General features: G+C 35.7%; 1 protein-coding gene across 1 annotated transcript in view; it reads left to right on the top strand.

Moving 5' to 3' along the window:
- Window positions 1–19,178, top strand: part of COG5 (component of oligomeric golgi complex 5) — a 363,081-nt gene that overhangs the window by 259,164 nt on the left and 84,739 nt on the right. The window contains exon 12 of the mRNA XM_031665852.1: window positions 14,923–15,127. Within this exon, the coding sequence (XP_031521712.1) occupies window positions 14,923–15,127 (205 nt within the window). The remainder of the gene's footprint in view (window positions 1–14,922; window positions 15,128–19,178) is intronic.

A 19,178-nucleotide genomic window follows, 5' to 3' on the forward strand; every position in this document is an offset into this window, starting at 1 on the left:
GTGCTTTATCACTCTAAAAAGTTTTTTAAAACCTTGGGGTGGCTATCATTTTGTTTTCTTTCTTTAAATGAGTACATTTAATTTGTACTTTGAATATTTCTTCTTTCAATATGACAGGAATCTACAAAGAAAAAAGCCATTAGCGGACAGGCGCTGTGGCTCATGCCTGTAATCCCAGCACTTTGGGAGGCCAAGGTGGGCAGATCACAAGGTCAGGAGATCGAGACCATCCTGACCAACATGGTGAAACCCTGTCTTTACTAAATTACAAAAAATTAGCTGTGTGTGGTGGCGCACGCCTGTAGTCCCAGCTGCTTGGGAGGCTGAGACAGGGGAATCACTTGAACCTAGGAGGCAGAGGTTGCAGTGAGCCGAGATGGCCCCACTGCACTCCAGCCTAGCGACAGAGCGAGACTCTGTCTCAAAAAAAAGTGAAAAAAGCCATTAGCATACTTGAAAAATTTCAAGTCTTTAACCATTGTATCTTCCAATATTGTTTATTATTTATTGTTTTAGTACATTTTTAGTAGAAATTGTAGAAGGTAAACTAAGGAAATCACAGAAAGAATAAGTAAGTTGAACTCTACAGAATAAGACTGAGATGGAAATGCCCTCATCCGCTCATTCTAACATCTATGTCAATTCTGGGTTCTTGTTTGGTTGAATTTTCTTTCCATCAGATGTGATATTTTTCTACTTATTTGCATGTCTAATAATTTTTATTGGATATTAGACCTTATGAACTTAACCTTGTTTGGGGCTGATTAATTTTGTCATCTCTAATACTGATACTATCAGATTACTTAAAAACAGTTTGATCCTTTTGAGTCTTGCTTTAAGGTTTATTAGCGAATTCGAAGCAGTAATAATCTGCTATTTATTTCCCAGTTATAAGGCAGCACTCTTCTTAATACCCTCAAATTAATACCCTGTGAATTATGAGGTTTTCCAGCCTGGCTTTAGAGAATAAGGGACTATTCTCAATCTTATGTGAATGTAACAGGATGTTCCCTCTAAACCTTTTTCATAGTTTTTCCCCAAACTCTGGAAGTTTAATGCTGATCAGTGCTTTGCTGAATACTCAAACCCTTTGGACATCTCTGGAATTCTCTGTCTGTGCACCTCTGTTCTCTCTGGTATTCTGTTCTGTGAACTCTAGTTGCTTCTGTTTGGCTCTTCTGGAAGGGAGGGAATAGAAAGAAGGGTATTATCCCGCTTTCCGTGCCATGACCTAGAAAGTCCTTTAAGGTAATGAGCTGGGAAACTCACAGGGTTCATCTCATTTGTTTCCTGACTCTGAGGAATCACTGTCCTATGTTGCGTGTTAAATGTCTTGAAAGCTGTCATTTCATGTATTGTGTCTGTTTTTTGTTGTTTCATACAGGGTGATAAATCTGGTCCCTATCGTATCATGGTGACCATAAGCAAAAGTTCTTCATTAAAACTTCAGTGAGAAACTTTTGCTTATGGTCATGATGATTTAAATAGTGATTAAAATATTTAATGATTCAAATTTAAATAATTATTAAAAGTATATTTCAGAATATTATATGGGAATGTGTGTATACGTTTATTTAGTGATGCTGTCATTTACTTGTCAGTGATCATCTGCCTTTTTTTTTTTTTCCTTCTGGGACGGAGTCTCACTGTGTCACCCAGGTTGGAGTGAGTGCAGTGGGGCGATCTCCACTCACTGCAAACTCCGTCTCCCGGGTTTCACGCCATTCTCCTGCCTCAGCCTCCTGAGTAGCTGGGACTACAGGCTCCTGCCACCATGCCCGGCTAATTTTTTTTTTTGTATTTTTAGTAGAGACGGGGTTTCACCATGTTAGCCAGGATGGTCTCGATCTCCTGACCTCGTGATCTGCCCGCCTTGGCCTCCCAAAGTGCCAGGATTACAGGTGTGAGCCACCATGCCCAGCCTGCTTTTCTTTTCTTAACCATTACAAACCTTCAGTATTCTCCACATATCTTCCTTTTTCCCATTCTGCTCACCCTCCATAACCAACCGTATCTCTTGGGTCATTAGGACAATTAATGTCATTAAGAATATTTTTCCTGTACCTTGCTTCCAAATAAGAGCCTTATTCCTCCCTTTGAGCCTCAGAAGATAACTTACTTCTTCAAGGCCACCCATTTACTGGTGCCCATACCTACTTTGTTTGTTTCTCTCTCCTAGCATCATCATTTATACTTCTTTTTCTGTGTTGGATTTCTACTTCTCTTTTAATTTCCTTTCCTCAGCTATAAGCCTATTCAAGTTGCTCCCATGTAATAAAAACTAAAACAAAACTAGAAAGTTCCTCTTTAGTTGCTATTTACTCTCTCTCTTTTTATGTAAATGTCTCCAAAGAGTAGTTTGCATTTTTTGATCTTCATTTTCATACTGTTGATTTCTCAACTAGGTGTAATCTGGCTGTCTTCCATCATTCTGTTGAAATTGTTCTCATTAAGGGAAGCAACGACCTACTTTTTAATTGCCAGTATAGGTTTTCAGTTCTTATCTTATGGGACCTATCTGTTTTGTATAGTGAAAGAAGCTAATGAGAGGAAACATATAATATGTAGACAGAAAATCCCATTAATATTTCACCTTCAGAATAGCCTGCTACTTCTAATACCATAATTACTTTAATAGCTTCCTTTGGGAGAACTCCAAAGTAAGTTGTTTATAAAGTACCTTCAATTTTTATAGCACGTACAGTCCCTGAAGTGTACTGTAGTACTTCTTAGAATTATAGACAGGCAATATTAAGGAAGTACAACCATCTGCAGAGTTGAAGATTACACACAATGTAACAGATTGTTAAAGTAAGTAATATTTTGGCAAAGTATATCTAAAGGGAAATGTTCCTAGTTAGGAACATGTTCTTTCTGATTATACATGTTCATGCTTAGTTTTAAAAAAATTTCTATTAGAAGGTATAATCCAAGAGTTTGACAATAAATTTACTTCTTTTTGGAAGTATGCTTGAAAAATCTAGCAAGTACATCTCTTTTTACATGTCTAAAACCCCTCGTGCAATGTTAGTTTCTCAAAACTCTTAAGCTACTCAAAGAAGTTGTTCATACAATTTAGGGAGCTAACATGGTTATATATCTGTAATACCTGGCTTCCCAAACCAAGAATGAATAAGAGATACATTGAGATATATGTGTTTTCAGATTTTAAAAGTTTTAAGGCTTGAATTACTTTATACTAAAGCTCATTATATTTACCTTTTTAAAACATATAGTGATAAAGAGTTGAATCTTAACAAGAATTAGGGAGATAAACTACATGTTCTTTAAAAAAAAAAAAGGTTAGAATGATATGCAAATTGAGATCATATTGTGAATATTTCTTTGCTACCTTAATATTTATAAGTTAATTATTATTAATATTTATAAGTTAGGGAGATAGACCTAATATACTCATTTAAAATACTTTTTAGAATTTGATCCTTGCAATGGAAACATTTTGTTACATAGTTCTAATGAGCCTGTAAAGCACCATCCTAACACCATGTAACACAAAAAAGAAAACTTGCAATTTGTGTTAAGGGCATGAGACAAGAGGGATCTTTTAAGAAAGTACTAAAAGTTTATATACCTTGGAAGAAAGTAAATCTAGCTATCAAGTAAGTGTTTTGATATTCTATTTGGCAGAACAAATTTGATCATGTCATTTTCTGATTAAAATCCTGCATTGGCTTCCATTAATCTTTTTAAGAAGTATTAAGCCATAATATTCATTAAGAAAAAGTGTGCATATCATAATTTCACACCTAGATGAGTTTTTCAATTTTTAAAATATCTGTGTAACTAAGGTTAAGTACAGCATCAAGATTAAGAAACGGTATTATCTATAGTCCAGATGTTCCCCTCATGTCCCCTTCTAGTTTCTCCCAGCCCCTCTCAACAAGAGTAACCACTAATTTCTAATGGAATTTTAAAAAATTGTTATTTTTCTTTTATACAGATAAAATCATCTAGTTTGTACTCTTGTGTCTCCTGACTTCTCAAAATGTTTCTAAAAGTCCCCCATATTGTTGCATGTACTTGTAAGTCATTCTCAAAATGGTAAAATATTCCATCCTGTGAATACACCATAATATATTTATCTCTCATATTATTGAAGAGCATTTGGGTGATTTCTCATTTTGTGCTACTTTAAATAGTGGTACCATGACAATTCTGTGCAATTTTGGGAATTAACTCAAAAATTGAAAATTGATAGGCAGAATAATAGTCCTTCCAAAGAGTTCCATGGCCTAATCTCCAGAATCTATGACTATGTTACGTTCATAGCAAAAGGGATTTTGTGGATGTGAGTTAAGGATCTTAAGGTAGAGAGATTATCAAGATAATCTCTGATCATTTGAGTGGATCCAATGTAATCATATAGTCTTTTTAAGAGTAAGAGGTAGGCAGGAGTTAGAGGAGGAGATATGATAATGGAAACAGAGGTAGGAGTAGTATAATTGCTTGAAGAGAGGGCCACAAACCAAGGAATGCAGGCAAGTAGAAAAGACAGGGACAAAATTCCCCCTAGAACCTCCAGAAAGAATATGACTATACTGCTGACACATTTGATTTTGGCTCAATGAGACCAATCTCAGACTTCTGACCTCCACAAGATAATACATATTAGTTGTTTTCTCAGCTTTAGTAGGTACTGTCAGAGAGTTTTCCAGCGTGGTTGTACTCATTTAAACTCCCCTTGGCAGTATATGAGAGTTCTAATTTTTCCGCATTCTTGTTAATGCTCGGTATTCTCTTCCTCTGGCACTCCAGTTGTGTATATAGATGCTGATTATTTCAGTTCACTCTAGGATTGGGTTGGTGTGGGGCACGTGCAGTTTTAATAAACAGTTTGCCTTTGATTCTCCTCTTTTACTTTGGCATGCTTCTCCCAGGCTTTTAATTGAGAAGTTGGAGAGTCTTTGTCCTGATATACTGAGATTGATCTAGCTCTGCTGTCCAAAGGTTCACAGACTTCCTGCCTCAAGAAACTTTAGACCTACTGAATGTCTTCAAGATAAGACCTTGCTTGTGTTTGTGGCATGTCCTTTCCCCGCAGCTGGTCTTTTGTTTCTTAAGCCTCACAAATAGGAAGAAACTTCTCCACTTTTTGAAGATTTATGCTTAATTTCCTGACTTCCCTCACAATCGCAGAACTCAGCAAATGTTCCATGGGAAATCCAGTTTGAGATTCCTTAAGTTGCTAATTTTTCACTCCTGTCCTGTGAACCTCTAAAAGCTTTGTTAGTTTTTCCTTTCTTCCGCTGAGGTCCTCTGCTTCTGCCAAGCATGAATTTTTTAGAATATATAAGCCTTCTTTAATTGTTACAAGAAGGGAACTGGTCTGCCTCCACTCTTCTTCCATTACTCTCAAAATGCAATTCAAATATAACTCTTCTGGTCCCTTCCTATTTCCTCAGCACTCATTATTTTCTTTCTACTTCTTTATCTGTGTACTTAAGCCTGAATTCTTGAATCACCCTCTTTCTCCTCAGCATTTACAAATACCTGAAACACATGTCTATATCCTCGCCATCGTCTCTGTAACTCATACTTGTCTTTTCAGTCTCAGGGTAGAAATAAAGTGTTCCCTGATGCCTCTTTTCCCATGCACACCCAAACACGAGCAAGACCTCCTCTGTCAGTTCCCACAGAATTCTTAATGTACCCAATTTCAGCACTTAGTCCACTGAGTTATAATGTCTCACCTACTAGCTTATCTGTGTCTCCCACTGGGCTCTGCAAAAAGCTTCTGCCTACCTCTGTTCCATGCTATAGTCCTATCAGAGAACACAATGCTCATAAATAACAGACATTCTGTTGAGATGGATCCCTAAAGTGTTAAATATTTAAAGTCTTTATTAATTTGAAGGAACTCTGAAGAGAAAACAAACTGTAAAAATCAAAATAATCTTTATTTTTAAAAATGGACTTATAAGCTAAAGGAGACCCTAATATGAAATACTTTTAGAAAACAAACAGTATGTATACATGATAAATAGGGACATGAAAAGATGGTTGCAAGAGCATTAGTGGTGATTATTATAGGATGGGACGCTAGGATGGGTTCACAGAAAAAAGAAAGCCCCAGTTTACTCTGTATATCAGGGTAAATTCCAAGTGGATCAAACAATTACATATGAAATATGAAACCATTCAAGCCTAGAATAAGCTAGGAATGGGAGAAAATTTTTCTGATTCAATATCCAGAAGCAAAATGATGAAAACCTCAGTGATTTGATTACGTTAAAAATTTTTTTGCATGGAAAAAAAACCTTGAGCAAAATGAAAGGAAAAATAACAAAATAGAAAAAAAATTTTAATTAACACTAAAGGTAAGGCGTTAGTATCTCTATTATATAAAAAGCTTCTAAAATGGGAATTAAAAAGCCAAAAACTCTATAGGGAAAAAAATGTAAATACTCTTAAGTATATGTAAAAGATGCTCTATATCACCTATAAATAGAGAAATGCAGAATGTACAGAGAGACATTATTTCTCATCTATCAACTTAGAAAAAATAAAAAAGTTTGATAACATACTCTATTGGCAAGCCCGTGGGGAAAAGTCAGTCTCATACATTATTAATTAGCATACAAACCTTATGGAGGGGCGTTTGTGAGTTCTTAACAAAATTATATAAGCAGCTACTCATTTACCCAGAAATTCTACTTTTAAGGATCGATCCCATAGATGCAGTGGCGAAAATTTAAAGAGACATTCACTGGGCTATTTGTTGCATGATTATGTGGAATACCAAAAATTGCAAACAATCCAAATGTTCATTACTGTGGCATTAGTTAAACAAACTATGCTGAATTCATGGACTGGAATGTTGAATCCATAGAATTGTATAGAATGGAATGGATTTTTTTTTTTTTTTTTTTTTTTTTTACGTATTTGCTGAGAACTTTTATTGTTGCCAGGTGAGATTAATGAAATATAGAGCATCTTTGTTGAAGATTAACTGAGGGGAATACCACCTCTTTCCATTGCTGACAGGCCTTTGTTATCCAGCTGTCTCAGTCCTGGGTGGGTGTCCTGGGTGCACGCCCTTGCCTCTTCTTTGGGGATGTCTTAGTGTTAGCACCTGCTCCCTAATGACGAGCTTTTCTGTATATTTTGAAGCTGCTTCATTTTTGTTTTTTGTCTTTGAGGAGTTTTCAGTTTTTAAGAAACTGTCCTCTAACTGGTTTAGAAATTTGTCCAAATTGGTTTCTCCAACGAATGAACAAGAACATTGTCCATATGTTCTTTATCATTTCTTCTTCCTTCAAGGGTGTCCATAGCATCTGCCATTAGCGACTGCAGCACTAATTTTTTTTTTTTTCATTATGTGAATTCACCAACAAGTTGTATAGAATACTTGTGTTTATATTGTTTTTACAGAACTAGCAGAATAAAACTGATCTATTTTTTTTAAAATGCAAGCCATTGCTTCTCTAATTTATCAGACAAAGTGGGCAGCTTAAATTCTGTGAAACATCTTTATAAAGTTTATGAGCTTTTTATTCTACTTCTGGTGAGCCGTGGTTGTTGCTGTTTATGAAGCAGCATTGTGTGATTGGTATATCAATATGCTTCTACAATGAGCTTTTTCTTTGTTCAAGTTGGATTGTCTGGGGAAACATCCCAAGTCTAGCTGGTATCAGTGGGGAAGTTAATCACATGATAATAACTATAGCTTGGGAGAGTGGCACATGCAGCTATAAAAAGAAATGAGGGGAAAAAAAGGAATGAGGAATATCTTTACGTACCTTGATGACTATGGAGAGGTCATCAAGATTGTTAAGTTAAAAATCAGTGGATAAATATGTGTATAGTGCACTTTTGTTTACCTAAGAAAGAGGTACTCGATGGAGCATATCCTTGCTTCATTCAGAGAGGTCCTTCCAGGTAAGTATGTAAAATAGCACATCCTATCACTGTCTCTTCTCTAACTTTGCTTTATTTTTCTTCAAGGCACTTAGCACTTCCTGACATTATGTTACATAATGACTTGTTTATTGTACCTCTTCACTAGAGTATAATCTGTATATGGAAAGGAACTTGCTTATTTTGTTTACCATTGCATATCCAGCTTTTACAACAGTACTTGGCATGTAGTAAGTGGTCAGCAGATACTTGTTGAATGGATTAATGCTTAAATCCTTCCAGGTATATTTGGCACTGTCCAGTATTTGGGCATCTGAAGGTTGGCAGAGTTGTAAGGAGTACTGCCTTTTCTTGTCCCCAGTTGGTTTCCTAGACATGAGGTGTTTGGTCCTTTTATAGGGAGATGCAGGAGAAGCAGCATCATACAGGCTGAGGTTTGGGCACAGCTAGTCAAGACTAAGGCAAGACCTAAGACTGCTCCAATTCTGAGATGAAACATATATTAGAGCTGTCCTGTGAAACCTTAAACCAGGAATCTAGGGGAAGTAAGAAAATTAAGACAAGACTGATGTAACTCCCAAGGGGAAATGATATAACTCCAAACCTAGACCCCCTTTTCATTCTACTTTCAGTTCATTTGTTCATTCAGTAATCGAATGCTAAGTGTTAAATCTAGGTAAAAGAAACACAGAAGAAAATAAGTCAAATAATAACCCTGCTTTCATTTAACTCACGTTTTAAAGGGGAAGGACAGACAGTCAATACAAACTAGTAACTTCTTACAGCGTTCAGGGCTAGGGAAGAAAGTAAAAGAAGGTACTGGAATAGAGAAGATGGGAAGAGAGAAATTGAGCACATAGACTATTTATATCCTTGAATCTTCATGTGAATTAGCTCAAGGTTTGGGATGCGTCTCATCCTACACATTTTGGAAGCTGTAGGGGTTCTTACTGCAGTGAATTCAAGAAGACAGAGATAGCAGAATAAAATCAAAGGTGGACTTTCTTAATCAGAGGTTTTTCCCCAGACCTATTATTACTTGGTAGGAGTACAATACATACAATTATCTTCCAAATTATAAAATATTGTTTTAATAGTAATTAGGTTGTTTAATGAGTTTAATTTCCACATTTGTGCCTGTGTTGTAATCACTAGTGATTAATTAAAAAAAAAAACCAAGTTTGCACAAGGCAATAATCTGAATAATACATTCCCAGGTAACTGGGAATTAACCTGTAATTTTCCCTCTATAAATGATTTGATTATCAGAATGTACAGTAGGTGTACTGTAAATTTTCTTCAAATAATTAAAATTGTATAGGTAATATGAACACTTTACATATCAAAGAAACTAAAGTAGAATTTACCTTTGGCTGGCTGTGGTAGCTCATGCCTGTAATCCCAGTGCTTTAGGAGACTGAGGTGGGAGGATTCCTTGAGCCTAGGAGTTTGAGACCAGCTTGGCAACATAGGGAGACCCCATCTCTGCAAAAATTAAAAAGTAAATAAAATTACCTGGGTATAGTGGTACATATTTATGGTCACAGCTACTTGGGAGGCTGAGGTCGGAAGATTGCTTAAGCCCACGAAGTCAAGGCTACAGTGAGCCGTGACTGTGCTACTGTACTCCAGCCTGGGTGAGAGACCGAGACCTTGTCTCTAAAAACGAAAAACAAGCAAACAAACAAAAACTTAGCTTCAAGATTTAAATATATAATACTTGTTTGTAAGCTTTAAATATAATTGACTTAAGTAACTTACAATTAATCAATCACATTAGCTGAGATAATATAGACAAAGTTTGGCTTAAACCCTCAATAGTAATGTGTTCTTGTATAGATAAGAGTTTTATGAAAGTGATACTGTTCCCTAAAAAAACCCATGTTTGGGTGTGATGGCTCACACCTGTAATCTCAACACTCTGGTGGCCGAGGTGGGAGGATCGTTTGAGCCCAGGAGTTTGAGACCACCCTGGGCAACAAAGTGAGACCTCATCTCTAAGAAGAAAAGAGAAAAAATAAACCAAAAAAACTTCATTCTATTATTTAAGAAATATTTACTTCTGCTATTCCAGGCACTGTGCTAGGTACCAAATGTGCTTTGAAGAAAAGAGGCATTGTCCTTGCCTTTGTGTAGTGAACAGCCATGTAGGAGAAATATACTGCAAACAAATATGTTTAGAAATTGTGATAAATACAAAAAAAAAAAAAAGCAAAGAACAGATTGTTGTGAGAGAATTACCGAAGAAATATTTTGATTTTGATTGGGGAAGTTCAAAAACTGAAGGATCTGAGATTTTATCTTTCTTAAAAAGGCTAAACTGCCATAGTTTTATGAATATTGTCCGAAGACATGAGACTCCTGGGTTAGAGAAAAAGAACTTTATTACAACACAGCAAGAATTATGAGCATTAGCAAATTGTGTTTTAGTTTCACATGCCTCCAAATATTATAGGGAGATATGACATGGGCCCATGTGGATGGTACGTGTACAGAGAGATTGCATGGAAGGTAAGGAACTTTGAGCTTGAAGAAACTACCACTTTTGTAGTGAATAGTAAACAAGTCGGCTCTCTGTCTGCAGGATGATGTTACTGTGTCTCTCAAGATTTCTTGCCAAATACAAGAGCAAACCCAGGGCCTCGCATTATTGGCATGCCCTGAAAGAACTTATAGGGTTACTTGAGGCCCATGGGGGATTGCTGCTTTATCAGGGAAGAGGGAGGCCAAAGAAGTTTTCTCTGAGATAATTTCTCTTAAATACCTTTACTGAGGTATAGCTGGCATACAATAAACAACACATCTTGAAAGTATACAATTTGATATGTTTTCACGTATGAGTACACCCCTGAAATCATCACAACAAGCAATCAATGAGCATATTCATCACTCCCAAAAGTTTCCTTGTACAGCTTCGTAATTACTCTCTCCACTATCTCTCTTCCGCATCCCCAGGCAAACACTGATCTGCTTTTTGTTACTCTATGGTAGTTTGTAGCTCCCAGAATTTTGTACAAATTGAATGATTTAGCATATATTATATATTCTTATTTGTTTGGCTTCTTTCACACAGCATGATTTTATTGAGATTCAACTATATTGTAATTTGTTTTTGTTGCTGCATATTATTCCATTGCATGGATATATTAGTTTGCTTATGCATTGGCCTGTTGATGGACATTGAGTTGTTTCCAGTTTTTGCTACTACAAATAAAGATACTGTGACTATTCAGGTACAGTTCCTTATGTAGACATATACTGTTATTTTTTTTTTGGATAAATATCTGGAAGCAGAATGATTTAACAATATTTAGGTATATAGTTAACATTTTAATGAAATGCTAAATTCTTTTGCAAAATGAGTATGCAATTTTTAATCTCCATAATTTATATAAGAGTTCTAGTTCATTTATCCTTGCCAATATTTGATATGGTCATTTTTTTTTTTTTTTTTTTTTGTAACAGAGTCTCACTGTGTTGCCCAGGCTGGAGTGCAGTGGCACAATCTCGGCTCACTGCAACCTCTGCCTCCTGGGTTCAAGCGATTTTTGTGCCTCAGCCTCCCGAATAGCTGGGATTACAGGTGTGCACCACCACACCCGGCTAATTTTTGTATTTTTAGTGGAGACGGAGTCTCACCATGCTGGCCAGGCTAGTCTCAAATTCCCGACCTCAGATGATCCATCCACCTCAGCCTCCCAAAGTGCTGGGATTACAGGCACAAGCCACAATGTTTGGCCATGATATGGTCACTCTTTTTAATTTTAGTCACTTGAACAGTTATATAGTTGTGTCTTGTGGTTTTAATTTACATTTCCCTATTGACTAAAGAGGTTGAGCATTTTTTTTCATGTGTTTATTTGCCATTCATATACCTTCTTTGATAAAGTTCCCATTTTTGAAGTTAGGCTATTTTCTTATTGAGACTTGAGAGTTCTTTATGTGTTTCAGATACAAGTGCTTCATCAGATATATGTGAAATTGATATTCCCTTTCTGGGGCGTGTCTTTTCATTTTCTTAGCAGTATTTTTTTTGAAGAGCAGACACTTTTAATTTACATGTCCAGTTTATCAAATTTCTTTTATGGACCATACTTTTGGTTTCATATCATGTCTAACTCAAGGACAGAAAAGTTCCCTCAGATGTTTTCTTTTAGAAGATTTAATCTTTTTTGAGTTAATTTTTGTATAAGGTATAGAGTGTGGGTTAAAGAGGATTTTTTTGCATATAGCTCTTCAGTTGTTACAGTATCATTTGGTGAACTCTACCCTGTGTCCACTAAATTGTGTCTGCACCTTCGTCAAAATTCAGTCTCCCAGATATGTGTGGGTCTATTTTTGTACTCTCTATTCTGCACCATTAATCTATGTGTCTGTCTTTACCCCAGTACCAGTGTATTGATTATTATAGTTTTGTATGTCTTGAAATCAGATCATATTAGTACTCCAACGTTGTTGTTTTTCAAAGTTGCCATGACTATTGTGGGTTCTTTGCATTTTCATATGATTTTTGGATCATTTTTTCAATTTCTACTAAAAGAAAGCCTGCATTGATTTTAAATTAGATTGCATTTAATATATAGATTAATTTAGGAATAATTTACATTTAACAATATTGAATCTTTGAACTATGAATGTTATCGCTTTCCATTTATGTAGGTCTTCTTTATCTCAGCATTGTTTTTGCAGTTTTCAGTGTGCACCTATTTCCCCTTTTGTCAGATATATCTAAGTATTTCATATTTTTTGTGCTATTCCAAATTATATTCTTTTAAAATTTCAACTTCTGATTGTTCATTGCTAGTATATAGACATACAACTGAATTTTGCACATTAATCTTATATCCTGCAACTTTGCTAAATTCAGTTATTATGTTAACTCTAGTAGCTTTTCTCACAGATTCCGTCAGATTTTCCATATAGATACTTGTATGTTGTCTGTCTAAAAAGACTGCGTGCCTTTCCAATCTGAATGTCTTATTTACTTATTTACTTAGGCCTCTGTACACTGGCCAGAACCTCTAGGATATGTTGATTAGAAGTGGTGAAAGCTCACATTGTTGTCTTCTTGCTGATTTCTGAGCAAAAGTATTACTTATTCTCTTAAGTATTATATTAACTGTAGTTTTTCATAGATGCCTTTTATTAGTTTAAGGATGTGTTCCTTTCTGTTCCTAGTTGACTGAGAGTTTTATTAGGAGTGAATGTTAGATTTTTTTCCAAATGCTTTTTCTTCATCTATTGAAAAGAGCATACGCTTTTTCTTTTTAGTTTGTTAAAAGATGAATCATCACATTGATTGATTTTAAAACATTAAGCAGACCAGGTATGTTGGGTCATGTCTGTAATCCCAACACTTTGGGAGGCCAAGACAGGAAGACTGTTTGAGCCTAGGAGTTAAAGAACAGCCTGGGCAATATAGTGGGACCCCATTTATTTAGATAGATAGATAGATAGATAGATAGATAGATAGATAGATAGATAGATAGATAGAGAGATAGATAGATAGATAGATGTTATTATATATATGTAATTCCAGATGTGTGTGTATATATATCTATGTATATGTATGCCAACTATGAATTTCTGATATAGATCTCCTTGGTCATGATGTATTATTCTTTTTATATATTGTTTGACTAGATTTGATGAAATTTTGGTTATAATTCTTGCATCTATCTTCATAAGGAATATTGTGTAGTTTTTATTTTTCTTTTAATATCTGGTTTTTATGTCAGGGCAGTGCTTGCCTCAGAATGAATTGGGAATTGGTATAGAATGGCTTTTATTTGTTTCTTAAACTGCTTGATAAAATTCACCACTAAAGTCATCTAAGCCTGAAGTTTTTCTTTGTGCAAAGATTTTTAACTAAAAGAATCAACAGGTATAGTGTTATTCAGTCTATCTATTGCTTCTTGAGTGAGCTTTGTTAGTTTGTATCTTTCAAGGAATTTGTGTGTTTCATGAAAGTTTTCAAATTTATTCACATAAAGTTGTTCATAATTCCTTTATTACCCTTTTAGTATCTGCAGAATATTTTGTAATATGTAATGAGATCACCTCTGTTATTCTTAGTATGGATTATTTGTTTCTACTCTTTTTTCCTAATCCATCTGGCTAGAAGTTTGTCAATTTTACTTATCTTTTCAGAGAACCAGTTTTTAGTTTCAGTGTTTCTTGTTTTCATTTTCTGGTTCATTATATCTGTTCAGAGCTTTATTATTTTATTTCTTCTGTTTACTTTGGTTTTTATTTGCCCTTCTTTTTCCATGTTCTTAAAATGGAAGTTTAGGTAATTGATTTGAAACTTTTCTTCTTTTCAAATGTAAGTATTTGCATAAATTTCCCCCAAGTACTCCCTTGTTGATATCCCACAAATTTTGATGTGTTGTGTTATAATTTTCATTCAGTTCAAAATACTTCTAATTTCACTTTTGATTTCTTTTTTGATCCATGGGTTATTTAGAAACATTTTGTAGTTTCAAATATTTGAGGATTCTTTTCAGGTATCTTTTTGTTACTAATTTCTAATCTAAAACTATTTTGGTTAGAGAACAAGCTTTGTATGGTTTGAAGCCTTTTCGATGTATTGAGACCTGTTTAATGGAACCAAATATTGTTGATCTTGGTACATACTCCATGTGCACTTGAAAAGAATGTGTATTTGCTGTTTTGCATGACGTATTGTATGAATGTAAATTAAGTCAATTGGGTTTTAGCGCTGTCGAGTTTTCTGTCCCGATTTTCTGTGTACTTATTTTCTTGATTCTTGAAAAAGGAATTGAAATCTTCAACTACAATTGTGGGTTTTTCTATTTTTATATAGATTGTGTTTCAAAATATATGGCCTGCATATCAAGTGCAGTGAGTCAAAGTGGAAAATTATTATTATTAGCATTACTATAAAAGACCTCATTAGAACACATCTTTGGTTTGCCCTATAGTATGGGTTATTTGGAACAATATCTTCATATGCAGAAGAAACATTTATTTACCACATTTTATTTTCATTTATCTAATTCATGTTCTTGTTTTGCTTGGCAGCTTCTATGTTTTTGAAGCAGGCATTTGAAGGAGAATACCCCAAATTATTACGTCTTTATAATGACTTATGGAAGCGTCTTCAACAATATAGTCAGAATATCCAAGGAAATTTTAATGCAAGTGGAACTACAGACCTCTATGTTGACCTACAACACATGGAAGATGATGCACAAGATATATTCATACCAAAAATGCCAGATTATGAGTATGTTTCTTTAATTTGACCTGTAGTTGGCATCTTAATTTTATTTTTATTTTAAATTTTATCTTTTATTTTTATTTTAAATTATAAATTAAGTATACACAAAGTCTCTAAATATTTGTAATGTATTTGTATACCTTAAAAGACTTTGCAAGACTTTTAACTGAAAAAGTCAATTTTCACCCTTAGTTAAACACTTCTGGCTCCTGCCGGAGTCAATTTTAAAGTGTAACACTAAGTAGGATGATGAGAAGCTAGAAGATGATCATGTTGTGGTCACTGTATTTTAATCGATGTTATAATATACCTATAATTACCTCAGATGGTATCATTTATTGATGGACCACCTGCATAAATGTGTCATAAAAGGAACTTGGATGTTCAGAAACGACAGGGGAGATAAATCTTATGCTGGGATAGGTTCTCAATGTGTTAAGAAAAAGTGGAGTGCATCACTAGGTCTGGAGTTCGAGACCAGCTTGATCAACATGGTAAAACCCTGTGTCTACTAAAAATACAAAAATTAGCTAGGCATGGTGGCGCTCGCCTGTAATCCCAGCTATTCGGGAGGCTAAGGCAGGAAAATCCCTTGAACCTGGGAGACGGAGGCAGCGGTGAGCCGAGATCACGCCACTGCACTCCAGCCTGGGTGATGGAACGAGACTCTGTCTCAAAAAAAAAAAAAAAAAAAAAAAAAAGCAGAGTGTAGTTATCACTTAGGTATTTGTAGGGGATTGGTTCCAGGACCCATTGGGAAGTTCAAGTTTCTTATGTAAAAATGACATAATATTTGCATGTAACCTATGCACATCATCTCTACGTTACCTATAATACCTAATACAATGTAAATGCTATGCATAGAGTTATTACACTATATTGCTTAGAGAATTATAAGAAAAAATGTGAATAAATGTTTCATTATAGCCACAACTATTGTAGACCTAACTAGGTTTTCAATCCATGGTTGGTTTAATCCTTGGATATAGAATTTGCAAAAACGGAGGTCCAACTGTATAGTCAAAATTACCCCTGAAAATCTCTTAGGTCACCCATGAATATAGTAGTATAGCCATATTTAGGAGCCATATTGGAAACCAATATACAATCTCAGCAAGTTTAGCCTGCCCAGCTTTTCCTCCAAAATTGAAAGAGTATTTTAAACTTTCAATTTGAGCATCAGATCAAGTGATTGGCTTTCACACCTTTCTTTAAACACTAGAATCATATTTATTGTGTCAACGCTCGCTAAAGCAGAAGCAGTTTCTTATCACTTACCATGTAAGAAAAATGTTGGGTAGACTCATGGGTGCTGTTTAAACAGTTGTTTGTTTCTCTTTTAATTTTATTCCTAAATCTAGTTGAATTTGTGTCCCGTATAGTTAGAAGCTCTGACTAGCAGAATACAGTATGTAGAAGTTCTGACTAGTGCTGGGCAGTGTGACACATGCTTGTAATCCTAGCTACCTGGGAGGATCTCTTGAGCCTAAGAGTTAGAGGCCATCCTGGGCAACATAGTGAGACCTTGTCTCCCTTTAAAAAAAAAAAAGAAAAAGAAAAAGGAGTAGTTTTAACTGGCAAAATAAATGGCCATTATAGGTTAGAATCATAAAATGAGACCAGATTATCTTCTCAATAACTCTTTTATAATATGCAGATTCAGTAAGGCCTAATAGAGAGGGCAAAAGAGAACAGAACCTATGTCTGTTGACCTACAAAGATTTAATTATATATCACATTTTTTAAAAAGTATATATAAAATAGCAAATAGAGCATTCTATTTCTGCCTTAGTTTTATTTTTAAATCTATGTGCATGCACTAAAAAAGGTCTAGAAATACACAAAGCAAACAGTAACAGTAGTTTATTTCCAGGAGGTGGAATCCTAATTTTGTATTTTCTGCTTTTATGTAAAAGGAGTACATGTTACTTGTGTGAAAGAAAAGAAAAGAAAGGAAAAGAGAAAAAAGGAAAGAGAGGAGGGAGGGAGGGAGGGAGGGAAGGAACGAAGGAAGGAAGGAAGAAGGGAAGGAAGGAAGGAAGAGAGGGAGGGAGGAAGGGAGGAAGGGCACAAGGAAGGGCACTTTGGAAGGCCAACGTAGTCGGATCACCTGAGGTCAGGAGTTCGAGACCAGTCTGGCCAAAATAGTGAAACACTGCCTCTACTAAAAATACAAAAAATTAGCCAGGCGTGATGGTGCACGCCTGTAATCCCAGCTACTTGGGAGGCTGAGGCAAGAGAATGGCTTGAACCTGGGAGGTGGATGTTGCAGTGAGCCAAGATTGTGCCACTGCACTCCAACCTGGGTGACAATGCAAGACTCAAAAAATAAAATAAAACGGTAAATTCAATGGAGGGAAAACAAATTAGAGCGAAAAAAGCCACTGTGTTTTCACTAATAGGATATTATTGTCACTTTTTGGAGATGAATTCAGTAAAGTGATTGATGAGGAAAACAAGATATAGGAGCCATATTCCAAGATGTCAAAAAATCATGAGGGTTCAAGGACACAAACAAGGAAGAGTTGAGTTTTCATAGATGGAAGTAGCCAGTGGAGAGAAAAAGAGATGGGAGATGTAAGAAAGAAAAGAGAACAAATGGAACCAGGCCCTAGAGGAATCAGCACAGAATCAAAACATGAATAGCCAGGGTATCATTTTTCATGATTCATTACTCGTGTCAAATTTTCAGTAGTGATAATTGCTGTGAAGAAAATAAAATAATGCTATAGAGTTGCTTAATATATAGGATGTCAGAGAAAGCTTCTATGAGGTGGTAACATTTGACCTTAGATCTAAATAATGTGAAAGAATCAACCAGGGGAAATTTAGAGTAAGGTTTTTGCGGTCAGAAGAACAAATTTAGAGGCCTTAGGAAAATTAAGGCTGGGCGCGGTGGCTCACGCCTATAATCTAAGCACTTTGGGAGGCTGAGGAGTTCAAGACTAGCCTGGCCAACATGGTGAAATCCTGTCTCTACAAAAAATATATATATACACACACACACACACACATACACACACACAAACACACACACACAAATTAGCCGAGCATGGTGGCACATGCCTATAATCCCAACTACTCAGAAAGCTGAGGCAGGAGAACTGCATGAACCCAGGAGGTGGAGGTTGCAGTGAGTCGAAATCGCGCCACTGCGCTCTAGCCTGGACGACAGAGCAAGACTCCGTTTCAAAAAAAAGAAAAGAAAATTAAGATGAGGAGGTTTGAAGAACAGAAGAACAGAAAGAAGCCAGTGCAGCTGGAACATAGTGAACAAAAAAGGGAAGTGTTTAAGATTGGATCAGAGAGGAAAGGAAATGTGAGATCATGTAGAGCTTTATAGGCAATGGTAAAGGGCTTGGAGTTTATCCTAATAAAGTGAGAAACCATTGATTTAGAGGAATGATGTGAACTGATAAACATGTTAAAATTAGCACTCTGACTGCTATGTAGACAACTAAGGGGGGCCAGCACAGAGTTAGGGAAGTGGAAGATGGAAGCTATTTTGTTTATCCAGATAAGAGATGATAATAACTTGAACTAGGATGAGCAGATAAGGTGGCAATTTGGTCAGATTGATTCAAGATGTATTTTTGAAGCAGGATATATAGAGGGCAAGCCATTGATTTGAGAGGACAGGGGAATCAAGGATACGACTAGTTGGTGGAAGACTGAGTGGTTAAGATAGGAAGAATTTTTTCAAAGCATTGTATTTAATTAATACATTGTATTTAATTCTTTTGAAACTAGTGAATTGAAAATGCAAATAGAGTTGTTGAAAAGGTAATTAAATATGAGTCAGGGCTAGAAATACATACTTGGAAGTCATCATCATGCCCTTTTCTTTCTTTCTCTTTTTTTTTTTATTTTGCTCTGTCACCCAGGCTGGAACCTCTGCCTCCTGGGTTCAAGTTATTATCCTGCCTCAGCCTCCCGAGCAGCTGGGATTAAGGGCGCATACCACCATGCCCGGCTAATTTTTGTATTTTTAGTAGAGACAGAGTTTCGCCATTTTGGCCAGGCTAGTCTTGAACTCCTGACCTCAGATGATCCATCC

The sequence above is a fragment of the Papio anubis genome, chromosome 4 (assembly GCF_008728515.1).
Source record: "Papio anubis isolate 15944 chromosome 4, Panubis1.0, whole genome shotgun sequence".
NCBI lineage: Eukaryota > Metazoa > Chordata > Mammalia > Primates > Cercopithecidae > Papio > Papio anubis.